The 18,658-nt window shown below is 48.4% G+C and overlaps 1 protein-coding gene across 4 annotated transcripts in view; it reads left to right on the forward strand.

Moving 5' to 3' along the window:
• Positions 1 to 2,113: 2,113 nt before the first annotated feature.
• The window catches only part of LOC115647692 (gametocyte-specific factor 1-like), a 30,502-nt gene continuing 13,957 nt past the window's right edge, over positions 2,114 to 18,658 (forward strand). For 3 of the 4 annotated variants that reach the window (XM_030554381.1, XM_030554384.1, XM_030554383.1), the window contains exons 1-6: positions 2,114 to 2,555; positions 3,362 to 3,476; positions 9,450 to 9,550; positions 12,710 to 12,836; positions 14,211 to 14,297; positions 14,756 to 14,819. In XM_030554381.1, coding sequence (XP_030410241.1) covers positions 2,535 to 2,555; positions 3,362 to 3,476; positions 9,450 to 9,550; positions 12,710 to 12,836; positions 14,211 to 14,297; positions 14,756 to 14,819 — 515 coding nt within the window. In that variant the 5' untranslated portion in view covers positions 2,114 to 2,534. The remainder of the gene's footprint in view (positions 2,556 to 3,361; positions 3,477 to 9,449; positions 9,551 to 12,709; positions 12,837 to 14,210; positions 14,298 to 14,755; positions 14,820 to 18,658) is intronic. The other variant, XM_030554382.1, reaches the window with a different exon arrangement.

Below are 18,658 nucleotides of genomic sequence, written 5' to 3' on the forward strand. Positions count from 1 at the left end.
GCTGTGACCAGCAGGTCCAGCTCCTAGACAGGGGGGCCTTGGGGCTCTGTGTGTTGCCCCCACTCCAAGTACCAGCTCCACCCTCCCATTGGTTGGGAACCTTGGCCAATGGAGCTGGTGGGGCAGTGCCTGCATGTGAGAGCAGTGCACAGAGGCCTTGGCACTGGCCTAAGAGCTGAACCTTCTGGGGACTACTTCCAGGTGCAGCACAGAGCCAGGACAGGTAGGCAGGCAGGCAGCTTGCCTTAGCCCTGCTGTGCCCCTTACTGGGAGCCACCCCCAGCCCTGAGCACTGCCCACAAACCCAGAGCCCCCTCCTGCCCCCAACCTCCTCATCCCTGGCCCCACCCCAGAGCCTGCACTGCCAGTTGGAGCCCTCATGCTCCCTGCACCCAACCCTTTGTCTCAAGATGCAGCCCCCTCCTGCATACTGAATCCCTTAGCCTCAGCCTGGAGCCCCCTCCCATGCCCTAAACCCATCATTTCTGGCCCCAACCTGGAGCCTGCACCCCCAGTTAAAGCCCTCACCCTCTCCCGCATCCCAATCCCCTGCCATAGCGGAGTGAAAGTGAGAAACGATGGGGAAGAGCGAGCCACCAAGGTAGGGGGGAATGTAGTGATTGGGGGGGCAGAGACTCAGGGAAAGGGCAGGGCTAGGGTGTTTGGTTTCGTGTAATTAGAAAATTGGCAACCCAAAGCATATACAGTTCCCTGGCCCTCAAACTGCACTCCCAGAGTGCACGGCTTCCCCCTCAGCTGCTGTCCCAGCATACACTGCTTCACCTTGAGCCCTGTTCCCAGCATGCCCTGCTCCCATTCAGGGCACAGTCCCATCATGCACTGCTCTCCCATGCAGGCTGCATTGGAGTCCCTCCACCACCACTGTCCCAGCATCCACCGTGGCCCCTGAGCCACACTGCCACCCCGCGCTCCCCCTACGCCCTGCTCCATTCCAACCCCAACCCCAGGGGGCGCACAGTGATCAGGCACCTCCCTCACAGCCCACCCCTCCCTGCGCTGCCCGCCTAGCCCCGCCCCTTCAGCTGGGAGGGGTGAATTGAGCAGCCTCGTTATGGTGCCCGACGTGGGCGGGGGTTAGAGCCTCACCGTGGGCTCAGAGTGGCGAAGGGGGAGGAGTTTCCTACTGGCTGCTCCCGAGCCGAAGGAGCCGCCTTCGCATTAAGGCCACGCGCTGGTTCGGCGCAAGCCTGGTTGGTAACGGCTGACGCTTCGGGGCCGGGAGCTTTCTCCCCCTTAATTCAGGTGTCCCGGCCGAGTAGAGGGAGGGGTGGGGGGCTCTTCTCGCGTCTCTCCCTAGGGGCGGGTGGTTGGGGGAGAGGCGGGGGGCTCTTCTCGCGTCTCTCGCTAGGGGCGGGTGGTTGGGGGAGGGGCGGGGGGCTCTTCTCGCGTCTCTCGCTAGGGGCGGGTGGTTGGGGGAGGGGCGCGGGGGCTCTTCTCGCGCCTCTCGCTAGGTGCGGGTGGTTGGGGGAGGGGTGGGAGGCTCTTCTCGCGCCTCTCGCTAGGGGCGGGGGGCTCTTCTCGCGTCTCTCGCTAGGTGCGGGTGGTTGGGGGAGGGGCGGGGGGCTCTTCTCGCCTCTCTCGCTAGGTGCGGGTGGTTGGGGGAGGGGCGGGGGGCTCTTCTCGCGCCTCTCGCTAGGTGCAGGTGGTTGGGGAGGGGCGGGGGCTCTTCTCGCCTCTCTCGCTAGGTGCAGGTGGTTGGGGAGGGGAGGGAGGCTCTTCTCGCCTCTCTCGCTAGGTGCAGGTGGTTGGGGAGGGGCGCGGGGGCTCTTCTCACCTCTCTCTCGCTAGGTGTGGGTGATTGGGGCGAGCCATGCCGCGTAGGCGGGCCTGGGCTCGGGCCTTGCTGCTGGTCCCTGGGCTGACACCGGCTGCCGTGCCCCGCCTGGTCCTGGCTGTGCGGGGCGCTGCGAGCGTGCACAGGGCCGTGGAGATTGTGTTGCCCAGCGCCCCGGCTCACGGTGTAGCCGGAATGTCCCACGCCACCGGGGATGGTGGAGTGCGGGTCCTTGGCTGCCCGTGCATCAGCCTTACACGGCGCCACCCCTCAGGCTGTGGGCCGTGCCCCCCCTGCAGCATCCTTTGACTGGTGCATGTCCCCCATAGTGCCCTGTGGGCCGGGGGCAGGTGGGTTAGGACATACCAATGTCCTTACTGGGGTGTCCTAGGTCAGACCATACCAGTTTGTCAAAGGCACCTCTGAAATACTGGTTCTGGGTCAGATCTGCAGCTCACAATTTAGAGAGGGATACGCAGCTGACACCCACGGCCCATGTGTACCAGTTTTATTAGGCATCTCCTTTTTGGCTTTTTTTTAAAAGCAACCAGCATATTTTCTGGTGGGCAACCAAATCTGAGATTCAGGTTGTCTCTAGAGTGTGCGCAGTCCTTTAAATTGTCTTATTTAGATTTATAATCTTGTGAGGAAGGATTTTTTAGATGAGTGATCCATTCAAATTGTATGAATTGCAGTGAAGACAGGAGAGAATCTAACTCTTTGCCTTTTTTTTTCTTTCATGCAGATCATAAGCCACAAGGTAGGTGTAAAAGTGTTGACCTGTCAGGCAGGTGGAATGGCTCAGGATGGAGCACTAAAGCGTGTATAAGAAGAGATAACTGAACTGCCAAAATAGGTGGCTTAATTTTTGTTGGGAACTGTTTCTTTTAACCCTTTTACATGTATTGAGCAAAGAGGATGTTTCAGACAAAAATCTTTGGATTTTAGCATCTTGGAGGAAACCTTTCTCTGTGGAGCAGAAGAATATGGGGTTCCCTGTATCCTATATTATATGTGGGCGGCTAAGAATAAGCTTGTGTCCTAAGCATACGTAGTATAGATATAAAGTCTACTGGCTGCTGTCATGCGGTTGATCTTTGACCCTTAGTCGCTGTGATGAATAAATTGAAATAACTTTCAAGTTATTTCCAGTGCTTGAAAGTTGAAGCTAGAAAAATTCAGAATGGAAATAAGGTTTATTTTTAACAGTGAGGGGAATTAACCATTGGAGAATCTACCACAACAGTTGGTAATTTTTCCATCAATTTTTTGAAATTAAGATTGGATGCCTTTCTAAAGAATCTGCACTAGGTCAAACAGGAATTAATTCAGGGCAGTCCTATGCCTTGTGTTATACAGAAGGTCAGCCTAGATCAGTAGTTTTCAACTTTTTTCATTTGCGGACTCTTAAAAAATTTTAACTGGAGGTGCAGGACTCCTTTGGAAATTCTAGGTATAATCTGTGGACCCCCATGGGTCTGCGGATCACAGGTTGAAAACTCCTAGATGATTATAATTGTCTCTTCTGGCCATAGAAATCTGACTCTCCTCATTTTTGGTCTATAGGGTAGATATTTTAAGGAGGAGATTGACACTCAGAGACTGACTCAAAGAGTCCTCCAGCGAAACTTAAGTCAGCATTCTTTTAGCATCAGTAAAATGGAGTTAGAAGACAACTATGGTAAGTGTTTCTTTGCTGGCTTGTAACATTCATGCAGAGGCCTGGACTAGATGACCTCTGGAGGTCCCTTCCAATCCTACAATTCTGACTCTAGTCATGGTTCCTGCAAAGATACAGTGAGAGACCGCTTAGATCTTTGAAAGTATTAAAGTATCTTAAAGTTGGTTAAAGGAGGGAGTGGCTTTTAGGGAAGTAACTTTCCCCTCTAGGCATTAAGTTTGGTGGATATATGCATGTGTGTATTAGGGCAGTGGTTCACTGCACCTGATTTTGGGTCCCAGAATGAAAGAATTCATGGTCTTCTTGCAGTTCAAAACCACGCAAACTTTAGAGGCAATAAAGGATGATGTGGGTCAATATCACAGCAAAAAAAAAACAACCTAGGTTTTGCAAGTTGTGTGTGAGATTGATTGGGTAATATGTAGTTGCTGGGTGAGTGACTGGGTGTACTGAGACAAACACTTCTAGGCAGCATATTGGGTGCAGACACGCAACACCATACCCCAGCCTTTGTGAGCCAGGAAGGCTGGAGTGGGGGCGTAGCTCAGCTGTGTGTGGTTCGTTTTATTTATTTACCATATGCAATCTGGCTAAGCCACAGCGTTCTTATCAATAATGTTCAAGGCATGAAGGCTTCCAAGAAGTTGTCATTTTGCAGTCCTCCACCGTGTTTGTGGGTTCCCACATTGACCTAGTGGACTATGTCCACCAGCTGCAGCATGTCTGCCGTCTGGAGAAATGGACGATCCAACTAGCAGATCAGATTTGTTGTAGTTTTGTAACCAGTTTGTACCCCACACATGTCTGGTGCAGACAGGGTCTAAATCAGTTTCCTGGGGATCATCCCAGTAAAGTGACAGTTCTTAAGGCCCTATCCATGCCACAATTCATAACTGACTTTATTTGCAGTGGCTGGCTCCAAAATGTGTTTGGCTACAGATGCAACATGGTTAATATCCTGTTAGTGCTAGGGCTGTCAAACGATTAAACAGTAATAGAATACCATTTATTTAAATATTTGTGGATGTTTTCTACATTTTCAAATATATTGATTTCAATTACAGCACAGAATACAAAGTATACAGTGCTCACTTATATTTTTTTATTACAAACATTTGTACTGTAAAAAAAAGTATTTTTCCATTCATGTAATATAAGTAATATAATGCAATCTCTTTATCACGAAAGTTGAACTTACAAATGTTGAATTATGTACCAAAAAAATTGCATCCTAAAACAAAACATTGTATACCTTTAGAGTCTACAAGTACAGTCAGTCTTACTTCTTGTTCAGCCAATTGCTAAGATAAACCAGTTTGTTTATGTTTGCAGGAGATAATGCTGCCCACTTCTTGTTTACCATGTCACCGGGAAGTGAGAACAGGCATTCACATGGCAATGTTGTAGCCAGCCTTGCAAGATACTTACGGCCAGATGCGCTAAAGCAGGGCTAGGAAACCTATGGGACGTGCGCCAAAAGCGGCATGCAAGCTGATTTTTCAGTGGCACTCACGCTGCCTGGGTCTTGGCCACTGGTCCAGGGAAGAAAGCATTTTAATTTAATTTTAAATGAAGCTTCTTAAACATTATTTACTCTACATACAACAATAGTTTAGTTATATATTGTAGACTTATAGAAAGAGACCTTCTAAAAACATTAAAATGTGTTTACTGGCATGCAAAACCTTAAATTAGAGTGAATAAATGAAGACTTGGCACACCACTTCTGAAAGTTTGGTGATCGCTATGCTAAAGATTCATATGTCCCTTCATGCTTCAGCAACCATTCCAGAGGACGTGAGTCCATGCTGCTGACAAGTTCTGCTCAATAACAATCCAAAGCAGCGTGGCCCAATGCATGTCTACTTTCATAATCTAAGTCAGATGCCACCAGCAGAAGATTGAATTTCTTTTTGGTGGTTTGGGTTCTGTAGTTTACACACTGGAGTATTGTTCTTTTAATACTTCTGAAAGCATGCTCCACACTTCATCCCTCTCAGATTTTCGAAGGCACTTCAGATTCTTAAATCTTGGGTTGAGTGCTGTAGCTATTTTTTAGAAATCTCACATTTGTACCTTCTTTGCATTTTGTCAAATCTGCAGTTAAAAAGTGTTCTTAAAATGAACATCATGTGCTGGGTCATCATCCAAGACTGCTAGAACATGAAATATATGGCAATATGTGGGTAAAACAGAGAAGGAGACCTAACAATTCTCCCCCAAGGAATTCAGTCTCAAATTATTTAACGCATTATTTCTTTAACAAGTGTCATCAGCATGGAAGCATGACCTCTGGAATGGTGGCTGAAGCATGAAGGGTCATATGAATGCTTAGCATATGTGGCATGTAAATAGCTTGTGATGCTGGCTACAAATGTGCCATACAAACTCCTGTTCTGAGTTTCAGATGACATTGTAAATGAGAAGCAAGCAGCAATATCTCTCATAAATGTAAACAAACTTATTTCTCTTAGCGATTTGTTTTTGAGTGCAGTTATGTAACACATCTACATTTGTAAGTTGCACTTTCACAATAAAGAGATTGTACTACACTACTTGTATGAGGTGAATTGAAAAATACTATATCATTTTTACAGTGCAAATATTTGTAATAAAAACAATATTCTTTTTGTATTCTGTGTTGTAATTGAAATCAATATATTTGAAAATGTAGAAAACATGCAGAAATATTTTACACAATAGTATACCAACTGAAGTATAACAGTGCAATGATTAAAACTACGATTAATCGTGATTAATTTTTTAATTGTGATTTTAGTTAATTGGATGAGTTAATTGTGATTAATATACAGCCCTGGTAATACCATGGTCAGGTAAGGGAGCTGCCCTCTTCAGAGGCCTAGCTTGGCATATGGCGCTGGTTTGATGCATTGGAGACTCCTCCCCTCCCCCCCCCCCGTTATTCATGGGTACACAGGCTTGGTGCTCTGGAACCATTGGATGAAGTTCAGGGCTTGTCTACACTACCACTTAAGGTGATATGATTTATGTTGGTCATAGGTGTGAAAAAGCCACCCCCTGAGCAATGCACCATCTGAGTTGTCCACAGCAGCCCTAAGTCAGTGGGGGACACTCTCTTGCTTTCATAACTTCCGCCTCTTGCTGCGGTGGAGTAATTATGCTCTCTGGTCAGCATAGTGCTTTTTCACCAGACTCACTAGAGCAGCGCAGTTGTGTAGACTGGCCCTCGGACAGACTCTTTTGTAGTGTGACTACCCCTCAGGGCGCACACTCATTAGGACAAGCCTCCTGGGCTTCAGCTCCTCCTGGGTCTGACCTCTGAGCATTCAGCATCCCTGTTTCACGCCCTAAGCTCCCTGCAGCGAGTCCACCTGAATAGAACACCTGGGGACATGGGAGGCAAGTTTTGTAGAAATTTTGGTGGTGCCCAGAACCCGCTCCCCCAACTCCACCCCCTCAAACGCTGCCTCCACCTGCCTAAGGCTCTGGGCGGAGTTTCAGGGGGGAAGTCTGGGGTGCAGGTCCTGGGCTGGGGATTAGGGTGCAGGAGGGGTGCAGGCTTTGGGAAGGAGTTTGGGTGCTGGGTGCAGGCTCCGGGCTCGGGCACGGGGTGGGTGTGCAGGAGGGGGTGAGGGCTGCAGGCTTTGGGACGGAGTTTGGGTGCAGGCTCTGGGCTGGTGGTGGGGGTGTAGGAAGGGATGACAGGTGCAGGCTCCGGGCTGGTGGTGGAGGTGTAGGAAGGGGTTAGGGATGCAGGCTCTGGGAGGGAGTTTGGGTGCTGGGTGCAGGCTCCGGGCTGGAGCAGGGGGTGGGTGTGCAGGAGGGGGTGCACCGGGCAGAGATCAGCTGAGGGGAATGGGGCTCTGGCTGGAGATGAGGATCAGATGCGGGGGGTCTCGACTGGGATGAGGATCAGAGTGTGGGGGGATGAGGGCTCTGGCTGAGGATGAGGATCAGGGTGCGGGGAGGATGAGGGCTCTGGCTGGGGATGAAGAGTTTGGGGTGTTGAAGAGGCTCAGGGCTAGGGCAGAAGAGCAGGGTAAGGGCAGCCTGCCTTGTCATGAACGGTTCGCAGGTGCTTGGACCCTGGGACAGCAGACACCAGTTCTGCCGGAAACTGTTTTCTGACAGCAGGTTCGGAACAGGCAGGGAAACGGCGGAGGGCGGATGCAGGAGGGAGGGTGGAAGGTGGAGGCCGGGACCTGATCCAGGCAGGGACGTGGCGGGGTGGGGCGGTGGGGGGAGACCCGCGGGGGGCTGCCGGGGCTGGGGCCCGATCCAGGCAGGGCCGGGGTTGCTGGAGCCGGGCACCCAGCCCTGAATATTGCTGGAGCCTGGGCACCGCGAGCCCATATATCTCACCCCTATGCCTGGGGAAACCTTGCATGCCTCCCTAAGGGGCCATGAACCCCCGACAGTGTAAAACAGAAGGGTTTATTAGTCGTCTGAAACAAATCATAGAGTAGAATCTTGTTAGCACAGAAAGCAGGAAGTTAAAGCAAAGTCCATCTTGAGGAGACCCAGAGCCCTGGGTTCTCCCCCCTGAGTCCCAAACCAGGAGACTGACCAGCTTTCAGCAGCTCACTCTCAGTCACACCCAGTTGCCCCTCCTCCATCCTGTATGCTGTTGCCCATGGAAACCAGTCACATGGCCTCCACCTCTTTGTTCTCTAATTCATCCAACTTGCTCTTGCAGAGGATGGGCCCCAGCCATCAGTTGCCAGGGTACAGAATGTCCAACCATTGTCTGGGCCCAGGTAGCTAGATGGCACTTGTACCTTCTCTCTTGGGCTATCTGCAAAGCTCTCTCACTCTTATCCCACTGCTTAGATACTTGTGCAACAAAGAGGGAAAACTGAGGCACACACAGTATTCATACAAACACGACAATTCCCACTTTGTCACAAGTGGCCTTTTGTCCTAATTACCTGTGTCAGTCTTTCTCAGTGACGTGTCCTGCTGATCTCTCTGACACTGTTTAGAAAGGCTGCAAGCTGGTCCTTGGTATCAAAAAAATTGAAAAACACTTTGATTTATGTAATCAATCTGGCCCGTCCCCTTACTTCCAGCTCTCTAGAGAACTTCCCACAGTCTGTTGTCCCTTGTTCCTTTGTTTGCATGGCCTCTGTACACCGATAGAAATGTGGGTAAATAGCATGGAAGGTGTGAGGGGAGACACATTTGTAATGGCAGGAAAGCTGCTGCACGAACACAAACTGAATCCTGAAGAAGAGGTCTGTGTATGCTTGAAAGCTTGTGTCTCTCACCATCTGAAGTTGGTCCGCACCTACCTTGTCCCGTCTATGTAACTTTTAAGTGGTTTAAGGTGACTCGTGCCTCTCTGAGTCCTAATGTGGACTAGGAGGGAACATTTTCAAAAAGTGCCTGTGACTTAGGCCCTCACTATATTCAGTGGGTGTTGGGCGCTTAAGCACCTGCCAACCTCTGCACTTTATAGGGCCAAGTGCACTGTAGTGCAAATTGCAGCCTTAACTCCAGCCATGTTTGTTTAAGTTTGATTTTTTTCTTACTCCAGCAGAGATGGCATTTGAGCATTGAAGGTAAATGCAAAAAGGATTTACTTCAGAATGCCATGCTTCTGCTGACCCTTAGCATGTCACTACTGTACAACTAGCTAATTTGGTAGCTTCAAAGGTTTTTATAGTAATGTGTGTATTTCCACCTCACTGTTCTGCATAAGTGTCCTCATTGATATGTACAGGCACTCTGCACTACTGACTACTCTTTCCTCATTTTTAATTTAATATTCCATTCACCAAAAATCCAAAGTGAATTTGGTTGAGAGTACACAATGAGTCCCAACATAGCAATTTTAATTTTTTGTCTAGGCTGTTAAAAATTGATGGCTTAACCCCATTAGAGGAAAGCTCCAGTACCTAGTATGTTTCCACACTTATTAATTGTGTTGATGACATTCTTAGATATTGTTTTACAGAATGTTTTCTTGTCTTTTTATTCCTTCTCCTCCAGTTGATGCTTTGGATCCAGAGAAGTTAATACAATGTCCATATGATCGTTATCATCAAATCCGAGCCTGTCGCTTTCCCTATCATCTTGTAAAGTGCAGGAAGGTAGGACAGGGTGTTAAGATCTCTAATGCACTTGGGAAATCATATTTTTGTAAATGCTAATGCATGGTGAGCTCAGTATGCTTTGTTGCTTTTTGCGAGAAGGATGCACTCGCTTGCTATTAGGCTGGAAGAAGCTGTCTTTATTTCATATTTATATCTGTCATCCATTTACCACTTAGTGAAAGCATCCAGTTCATATTTAGTAATGCACTTCAGATCAATGCATTTACCCTGAAGAAAGATGATACGGGTTCTTCAGAATACCTAGGTTAGTGACGGGATCCTGTTCTCTTCCAGCAATTCACTCATGGGACCAGCGTGTTTGCTTCCCACTTGAGGCCATGGAGCAAATGCAGCCAGTGTTATATGGATGCCTTCTGGCTGGCCAAAGCAAAAATGATCTGATGTTGCAGTTAATTCTTTACTTTGCAATCAGAGCAGTGCAGCTGCTAAACCATCTTTTTTATATGGCTTATAATTCCATTCACTTTACATCTGTCTGAAACTTTTTATCTCCTCAGTCTTCTATTCTGGGCTAGAATGCTATATATTTAACAGGAGAAGCTGCTCCTTTCTTTTGTCCTCTCAGTCAGGATCTTATTTTAACCTCTCCAGTGCTAGTGTATATTAGTTGTACTGATATAAGCACACTTATACAGGTATAACTGCATCCACATGTTAAGATGATGTACTGTGTAACTGTATTGGTTAGGAATCACACCCCTAGCCAACATAGCTATAGTAATATAAAAGCCATGCAGAGCAAGCCCGAGCAGTGTGTGTTCTTCCTCTCTGTCTTCTTGCTCTCTTCTAAGGGTAAAGGTTCTTCATTCAGTGGGGGATAGTAGTGCTCTTCTGTGTCCACACTAGTTTGCCTATACTGGCAAAGTGCTTTGAATATAGATGTGGCCTCAGCTGGAACATTGAGTAACTTCCCTGCTGTTTCAGGAGAGTTAAATTAACTGCAAAGACGTAAGCTCTAGTGCAGGCAGGAACTTGTTCTCTAGTCTGTCGCTTACTTAATTTAAAAATAAAGGCTGAATTATTTAGGGTTTCAAGGCACTTACTCCCCATGTAGGCTTTTCAGGGCAGTTTCATCTGTGCATCAAACCATGCAAGTGATGACACTGCAACAGTTTCGCTGTGTTTGTTCTGGGGCTGATCTTCAATCAGATAAATTCAGGGTGGTGTTTAAATGTAAAAATGAACAAACATAGCCTGTATCATAAAGGATGCATATGCTTCACTGTTTCTACACTGCATTTGTGCTCAGGACCTGAGCTAAGTTTTGGCTTTCCTTTGTTTAAATCAGGGGTTGGCAACCTATGGCACGCGTGCCAAAGATGGCACGCAAGCCAATTTTTAATGGCACACTGGAGCCTGCCGGGGCTACAGCGTGCCATTAAAAATCCTGGCCAGCCCGACCCGTTCTCCTCTGCCCTCTGCTCCCCCGACGGGGGCAGGGAGCAGAAGCATAGCCGTGCACATGGGGAGGGCAAATGACCCCACTCTCCCTGCACGGCAAGCCGCGGGGTCCATGCTTCTGGGCCGGAGCACTGGGCCGAGCTCAGCAAGCTGCTGGTCCCTCCCCCGCCTTCTCCCCTCCCCTGGAGCCCTGCTGCTGCACGCAGCGCTCTGGGGGTCGGGGCTGCGCACTGCCATGGGGCAGCGTTTGGCTCCGCGGGGAGGCAGACACGCTCCCCACTCACCCGGAGCTCTGCTGACGCGCGCGCAGTGCTCTGAGGGGCAGGGCTGTGTGCTCCTGCGAGGCAGCGACTCTGGCTGTGCATGGAGCCTCATGGTAAGGGGCCCAGGGCTGGAGGGGTTGGATAAGGGGTGGGAGCAGTCAGTGGACAGGGAGCAAGGTGGGATCCCGGGGGGGTGGCTAGGGGTGGGGGTCTCTGGAAGGGCCAGTCAAGGAGCAGGGGGGGTTGGATGGGGCATGGGAGTCCCAGGGTTTGTGAGGGGGCAGGGGGTGGATAGGAGTCAGGGAACCAGGAGCAAGGAGGGTCCTGGGAGGCAGTTAGAGTGGGGGGGTCTCTGGAGGGGGAGGTCAGGGGACAAGGAGCTCAGGGGGTTGTATGAGTTGGGATTCTGGGGGTCCTGTCAGGAGGCAGGGGTGTGGAGAAGGGTTGGAGCAGGCAGGGAGTTGGGGGTGAGTTGGATGGGTTGGGAGTTCTGGGAGTCCTGTCAGGAGGCGAGGAGTGGTTGGATGGGGCATGGGCCTCCCTGGGGACGGGGGTGTGAATAAGGGTTGGGGCAGTCAGGGGACAGGCAGGGTCCAGTCGGGGGACAAGGAACACAGAGGCTTAGATAGTGGGTGGGATCCTGGGGGGGAGGGGTCCCAGGAGGGGGTAGTCAGGGGACAGGAAGCAGCAGGGTTGGGAGTTCTTAGGGAGGCAGTCACCCAGCCCTCTCCCCTGAGCCCTGACCTCCCCACACACACACACCATGCCCTCTGTGCTGAGACCCGCACACTCCCCAGGTCCCTGGCCTGAGCCCTGTACCTCCCTCATACACACCCAGCCCCCTGCTTGACTCCTTCATCCTCCCCGAACCATAGCCCTGACTCTGGCACCCCCACCCATACCCAGCCCCACCCCCCCCGCCCTGACACCTAAACACACCCCCATGCCCAGCCTCTAGCCCTGACTCCAGCCCTCTGGGTCCTGGCCGCCAGCCCCGCACAACCCACTGCTGGTCTAGGGTTCTGGCTGATGGACCCTTGCCAGCTGGGGTCCTGGCCGCAGGCCTCGCTCAGCCCGCTGCTGGCCTATGTGAACAGAGCCCCAGACCTGCAGTGGGCTGAGCGGGCCGGCAGCGTAAGATCAACATTTTAATTTCATTTTAAATGAAGCTTCTTAAACATTTTGAAAACCTTGTGTATTTTACAATACAACACTAGTTTAGTTATATAATATATAGACTTATAGAGAGAGATCTTCTAAAAAACATTAAAATGTATTACTGGCACGCGAAACCTTAAATTAGAGTGAATAAATGAAGACTCGGCACTCCGCTTCTGAAAGATAGCCGACCCCTGGTTTAAATGTTTTCAACCTATTTCAGGATGCAGATTGCACAAACCCTCCACTAGTGACTAGAAAATACAAGAGTTAGGATGAATTCAGTGAGAGAGTACTTTTTCTGTTTCTCTAGAACCACCCTGATATTGCAGAGCAGCTAGCCACATGCCCCTTTAATGCCCGCCATCAGGTTCCCAGAGCTGAGATCAGCCATCACATATCAAGCTGTGATGACAAAAGCTGCATTGAGCAAGACATTGGTGAGAAAATATTAGACTCCTTTGGCTGTGTAAAGTCACTGCTGGAACTCTTGGGCTAACAGCGTTCTAACTTAATTTTTGCTGTTAAAGATTGTTTTAATACTCTATTATTCCATAAGCAACCCTTTACCTATAGTGCTATGTGATACAGAAGCAGCAGGAGCCCTTGGAGACTTGAGTTTCATTCATTCTGTGTCCATGCAAATTCTCCTAAGCATCTGAGAGGCAACTGGCTTGCATTACATGTGTTATCTGCCAGAGATTTTAGCATTAAAATGGGAACTGTACATTGTGCCCTAAACTGTGTGCGTGGAAATGAGCTCAAGTTGGTAATCTGGACCGCTTAGAGCAGAAAGATAGCGGCCATGAGATAGGTGTGTCTCCAATGCAGATCTGATCTGATAGTGACCAAAAATCTTCATAGCCTGTCTAGTGGCTTATGTGAAATAAATTGGTCTCAGTTCAGTTCTTAATGGACAAGTGTCTAGATCATAACAATCCTCACTTCTGTTACATCCTACTTGAATGTCTTAGCAGAAGAGCCGTGACTGGGCCAGGGAGGCTGAATAACTTTCCCAGTTGAAGGTGGGTTCCTCCAGTTCAGAGTGGGGCAAGTTGGGGAGGGGACTGTGGGGAAGCTTTCCTACCACTGCCCATGCTGTCGGCTCTGATGAGGAGTTCACTGTCCAGGTCTGTCACCCCAGCACCTAAAGCACTTGGTTATGTGGGTCGTGTTCCAATGTCTCCCCACACTGATTTCTATGTGTCTGTCACTACACTGGAAAACATATCTGTTCTCTGGCAAAAGTAGAGTTGTACTGAAGCTAGCAATGATGCACATGTTAATGTAGACAGGGCTTAGAGCATGACAGTAGTGAAAAAACCCTCAGCAGATTTTTGTGATGTGACAATAGAAACACACCTGAACCCTCTCCCAATGCGTATGTTGGAGCAGTTGCACCATTGCTGAAAAATGTGTGCAGAATTGTTTTGCATTAGAAAAGGCTTAAAACAGGGATTAGCAAATGCGGGGGCTGCAACAGTCCTGCCAGATTTGATTTGGCCTGCCAAACATTCAGAGTTAGTTGTAGCAAACTTTCAGAGTTAGTCAGTATATAGCCTCTTAAGGTATGGCCCACCAAAAGGGTCTCATGGATTTTGTGTCCCTGTGCTACCTTCAAGGTGCCCATCCCTGGCCTAAAGAGTTTTTTGCTCCTAAGAATAGGGGAGTACTGATCAGCTTCCAGCGTATGCTGCTCCTCTCCAAAGCCTAGAGCTGTTCTTCAGCTAGGTCAAAAAATGATTAATGTCCCTAAAATAGGATTGTATTTTATCCGAAAAGATTTTCTCACTAAGCATTTTCTTTGCCTTAAGTGAGTCAGTCAAATACCTGCCACAGAGAGATGATGAATACTGTCAGCATGTGGCAGCCGCCCCCATGTGACGAAGACTGGGATAAAGGTGAGGAGGTTGATGACACAAGGTGGCTTTCAGCCCCTGCTATTCCCTTCTTCTTGCCCCCAAAGAAGTGACATGGACTGAGAGAGAGGTCCCATAGATCCTTCTGCACAGATCATATGTTGGGACACCCAATTATACTGTCTCTGAACAAATTAAGTTCTCCTGCTTCACAGGCTCTACCACATGCCTGCTATTCACTACAAAACATCTGTTGTTTTCCATGTAGTCTGTTGCACCATCTGTGCTTTGATGAAAATGGAAAACGATGATGATCTTTACACTTTACGTTTCTCAATTAAATGCCTCCTTTGCTGTCACTTATGCCAAGTCTTAGCTCAATTCTCATTCCATTTTGTAAACCTAGCAGTGTCTGTGCCATATTTCTCATTTTGTGTTGCTATGATGCTTGCAGAAGTTACTCAATACTGAGCCACAATGATGTCTGTTTCCTTCGGCAGAGCTACAGGAGCAATCAAATTCTGTGTTCGTTTGGGGCACGTTCAGTAGTGGCATAAACAACAGGTAACAAAAGGTGTATTTCTTGTGACAATGCTTTTCATAGAAGATGTGCTTTCAAACTACTTTTAACTCATGCTGCTATGTTGATGGGCAGTTGCAGTTCACTTTATGAATCCTACTTTTGGGGTGATGGTGAGGGAGTTGCCACTGGCATGAATCAACATTCCTATGCCTCTTGGTCAGTGTTTTCTGTCTCCTTTTAGTTGCAGATCCATATGAGAGTATAAGAACATATTATTGCTACCAGATAATGGTTACTCTTCTAGTTCTGCTGTAGTACTATTAGTGCTGATGGTCCTGGATTCAATCCCCACTGGTTATATATTTATTGGGGGGTTACTAAACACTAAACTGTTATGCTGGGCATGATAGAAATGCAGACTGATGTCAGCTCTTAGGCAATTTAGGCTTAAACTTTTGACACTAATCTGATCTCTCATGACCTGCTACAAGTAACTTTTAACAGCCAGGAGATTTTGCAGGCAGTTAGAGCCCTGAGTCAGAAATAATTTTATTTTTGAAGTGTAATCATAGTGCAGGTTTGGAAAATAAAGCATAATGTGTCTGGTCATTATCTGTCTCACCCCTGAATAACCAAATCATTGTACTATGCCTTACCTGTCTAATCAAAGGTCATCAATGTTCGGCCTTCTACAGCCTGTAACAGTGACACAGAATTGAAGGACTGAAAGGAACCTCGAGAGGTCATCTAGTCCGGGCCCGTGCACCCATGGCAGGACTAAGTATTATCTAGACAAGTGCTTTTCAAACCATAGGTTGTGGCCCAGAAGTGAGTCACGGACCAGAAGGCACAGGGTTGCAGTGGCTCTGGTCAGCACTGCTGACCAGGCTGTTAAAAGTCCTGTCAGGGGTGCTGCCCAGCTAAAGCAGGCTAGTCCCTATCTGTTCCAACACTGTGCTGTGCCCTTAAAGTGGTCAGCAGCAGGTCCATCTCCAAGGTGTGGGGGGGAAGCCACAGGGCTCCATGTGCTGCCCCTACCCCGAGCACCAGCTCTGCACTGGGAGCTGGTGGGGGCCAGTGCCTGTGGGTAACAGCCACACAGAGTCGCTTGCACACCTCTGCCTAGGAGCCGGACCTGCAGCTGGTCACTTTTGGGGTGCAGCATGGTCCGTGGTGCCAGGACAGGAAGGAAGCCTTCCTCTTCACCCCTGCTGTGCCACTGACTGGGAGCCACCGGAGGTAACCCCGTGCCTCCGCCTGAGCCCCCCAAACTCAGAGCTCTCTTGCACCCCAACTCCTTATCCCTGGCCCCAGCCCAGAGCCTTGACCCCCCTCCTGCACCCCAACCTCTTGCCCTAGCCCAGAGCCCCCTCCCACACCCTGAATCCCTCATTCCTGGCCCTACCCCGCAGCCCTAACCCCTACACCCCAACTCTCTGCCCCAGCCCAGAGCCCCCCTCCCATCATAGTATAATTTCCAACTCGGGACCTTAGCGTCCAGGATATGGGTACTAGCCTAAAGTCCTCTAAGCTTAATTACCAGCTTAGATTCTGTAGCGCTGCCACCAATCAGGAATTTCAGGGCCTGATACCCTCTGGTCCCCCCAAAACTTTCCCTGGGGACCCCCAAGACCCAGATTCCTTGAGTCTCACAACAAAGGGGAATAAACCATTTCCCTTCCCCCTCCTTTCTTCCTCCCAGCTCTTTCCCTCTCTGGGTACACTAGGAGACCACCATGATTCAATTCCTTGAATCACTACACCGAGAGGAATGTTACCTCCCCCCTCCCTTCTTCCCCGGAGAGAGAGAGAAATGCAGAGAGCAGGTTTTTCTTTCCTCCTCCCTTTCCTTTCTCCCACCAATTCCCTGGTGAGTGCAGATTCCCTTCCCTGGAGTCTTATAAAAGATAACCAAAAATTTAATTAGATTCTAAAATAAAGAGGAAAACTTTAATAAAGAAGGAAAAACATAAAAATTGTCTCTGTAATCAAGATGGTAAATATACAGGGTTTTTATAGCTTATAGACAATAGAAAGAAGCTTTCTCCAACAGAAACACAATTTAAGCTACTTCCAGCAAGTACACATCTGCAAATAAAGAAAAACAAGTTAAAAGACTATAACTGCCTTTTTACTTACTCACTATTCTGAATAGACAAGAGACTGTAGCAGGGAGATTGGCAGAAACCTGGTTGCACCTCTAGTCCCGTCCAGGACCCAGAGAGAACAACGCACAAAAACAAAACCCACAAACAAAGGCTTCCCCCATCTAGATTTGAAAGTATCTTGTTTCCTGATTGGTCCTCTGGTCAAGTGTTTGGGTCCCTGTTTGTTAACCCTTTACAGGTAAAAGAGACATTAACCCTTAACTATCTGTTTATGACACCCCCACACCTTGAATCCCTCATCCCCAGCTCTCTTGGATCAACCCTTCGCCAGAAAGAAAGTTTGAAAATCACTGATCTAGGCCATCCCTCACAGCTGTCTGTCTAACCTGCTCTTAAAAATCTCCAGTGATGGAGATTCCACAACCTTCCTAGGCAATTTAGTCCAGTGCTTAACCACCCTGACAGGAAGGTTTTCCTAATGTCCAACCTAAACCATGCTGAAATTTAAACCCATTGTTTCTTGTCCTATTCTCAGATGTTAAAGAGAACAATTTTTCTCCCTTTTCCTTGTAACAACCTTTTATCTACTAGAAAACTGTTATCACGTCCCTTCTCAGTCTTCTCTTCTCCAGACTAAATAAGCCCTTTTTTTTTTTCAATCTTCCCTCATAGGTCATGTTTTCTAGACCTTGAATCATTTTTGTTGCTCTTCTCTGGACTTTTTTCCATATGTCCACATCTTTCCTGAAATGTGGCACCCAGAATTGGACACAATACCCCTGCTCTACTCCATGCTGATTAAATGTCAACTGAAGAATTATTTCTCGGATCTTGCTTACAACACTCCTGCTAATGCATCTCAAAATTACGTTGACTCATATTTAGCTTATGATCCACTATGATCCCCAGATCTCGTTCTTCAGTACTCCGTCCTGGGCAGTCATTTCCCATTTTGTATGTGTTCAATTGATAGTGGAGTATTCTGGATTTGTCCTTATTGAATTTCATCCTGTCATGGGTTCCCTTGGGGGTGCCACCTGGAACTGGGGTTCCACTATGGCTCACCTGCCTGGGTGCTCTCTTAGCACTGCACTGCACTGCTGTGACAGGGTATAGACCACTCCCACCAGCATTCACAGAGGCAAGGACACACCCAGCTGCAGTTGCATGCAGGCTTTGGACAGCCACTGCATGAACCAACAATAGAGAAGCTACAGCCAAAATAACCCCCAGCCTGGGACCCCAGAGTTGTACCATCCTGCCCCGATCAAAACATTGACCAGTATGAATTTATTAGCCAGTTTGCCACTCCCTCAATGTGGAGAGGACCATGCATACTCGTGTTAACCAGGCTGAGATTTTTCCCAAGACACTTTGGTCACAGGCACACCGGTTTAGATAAAATCCATCTTCTGTAGTTAATAAACTTGTTTTTTGCTTTAAGTGATTATAAATGATAGAACACAGACCAAAGCGGATTACCTAGTAAATAAACAGAACTGCAAACTAAGCCTAAAATTCTAGGAAGATTGGATATGAATTAGCAAATTCTCACCCTGGCTGACAATATAAGCAGGCTTGCAGATCCTTAAGGGACAAGTTGCATTTGTTTTAGAGCTTGGGATCTCGTACCCCATTCCAAGACTTTTTCTTTCAGAGCTTCTGTCGAGTTGTAGGGGAGTGAAGAACAACCGATGATGTCACACTCTGCCTTATATAGCTTTTTCATATGGCAGGAACTCTGTTTCAAACTTGGTTTCCAGACCAGTTTT

The sequence above is a fragment of the Gopherus evgoodei genome, chromosome 3 (assembly GCF_007399415.2).
Source record: "Gopherus evgoodei ecotype Sinaloan lineage chromosome 3, rGopEvg1_v1.p, whole genome shotgun sequence".
NCBI classification, from domain to species: domain Eukaryota; kingdom Metazoa; phylum Chordata; order Testudines; family Testudinidae; genus Gopherus; species Gopherus evgoodei.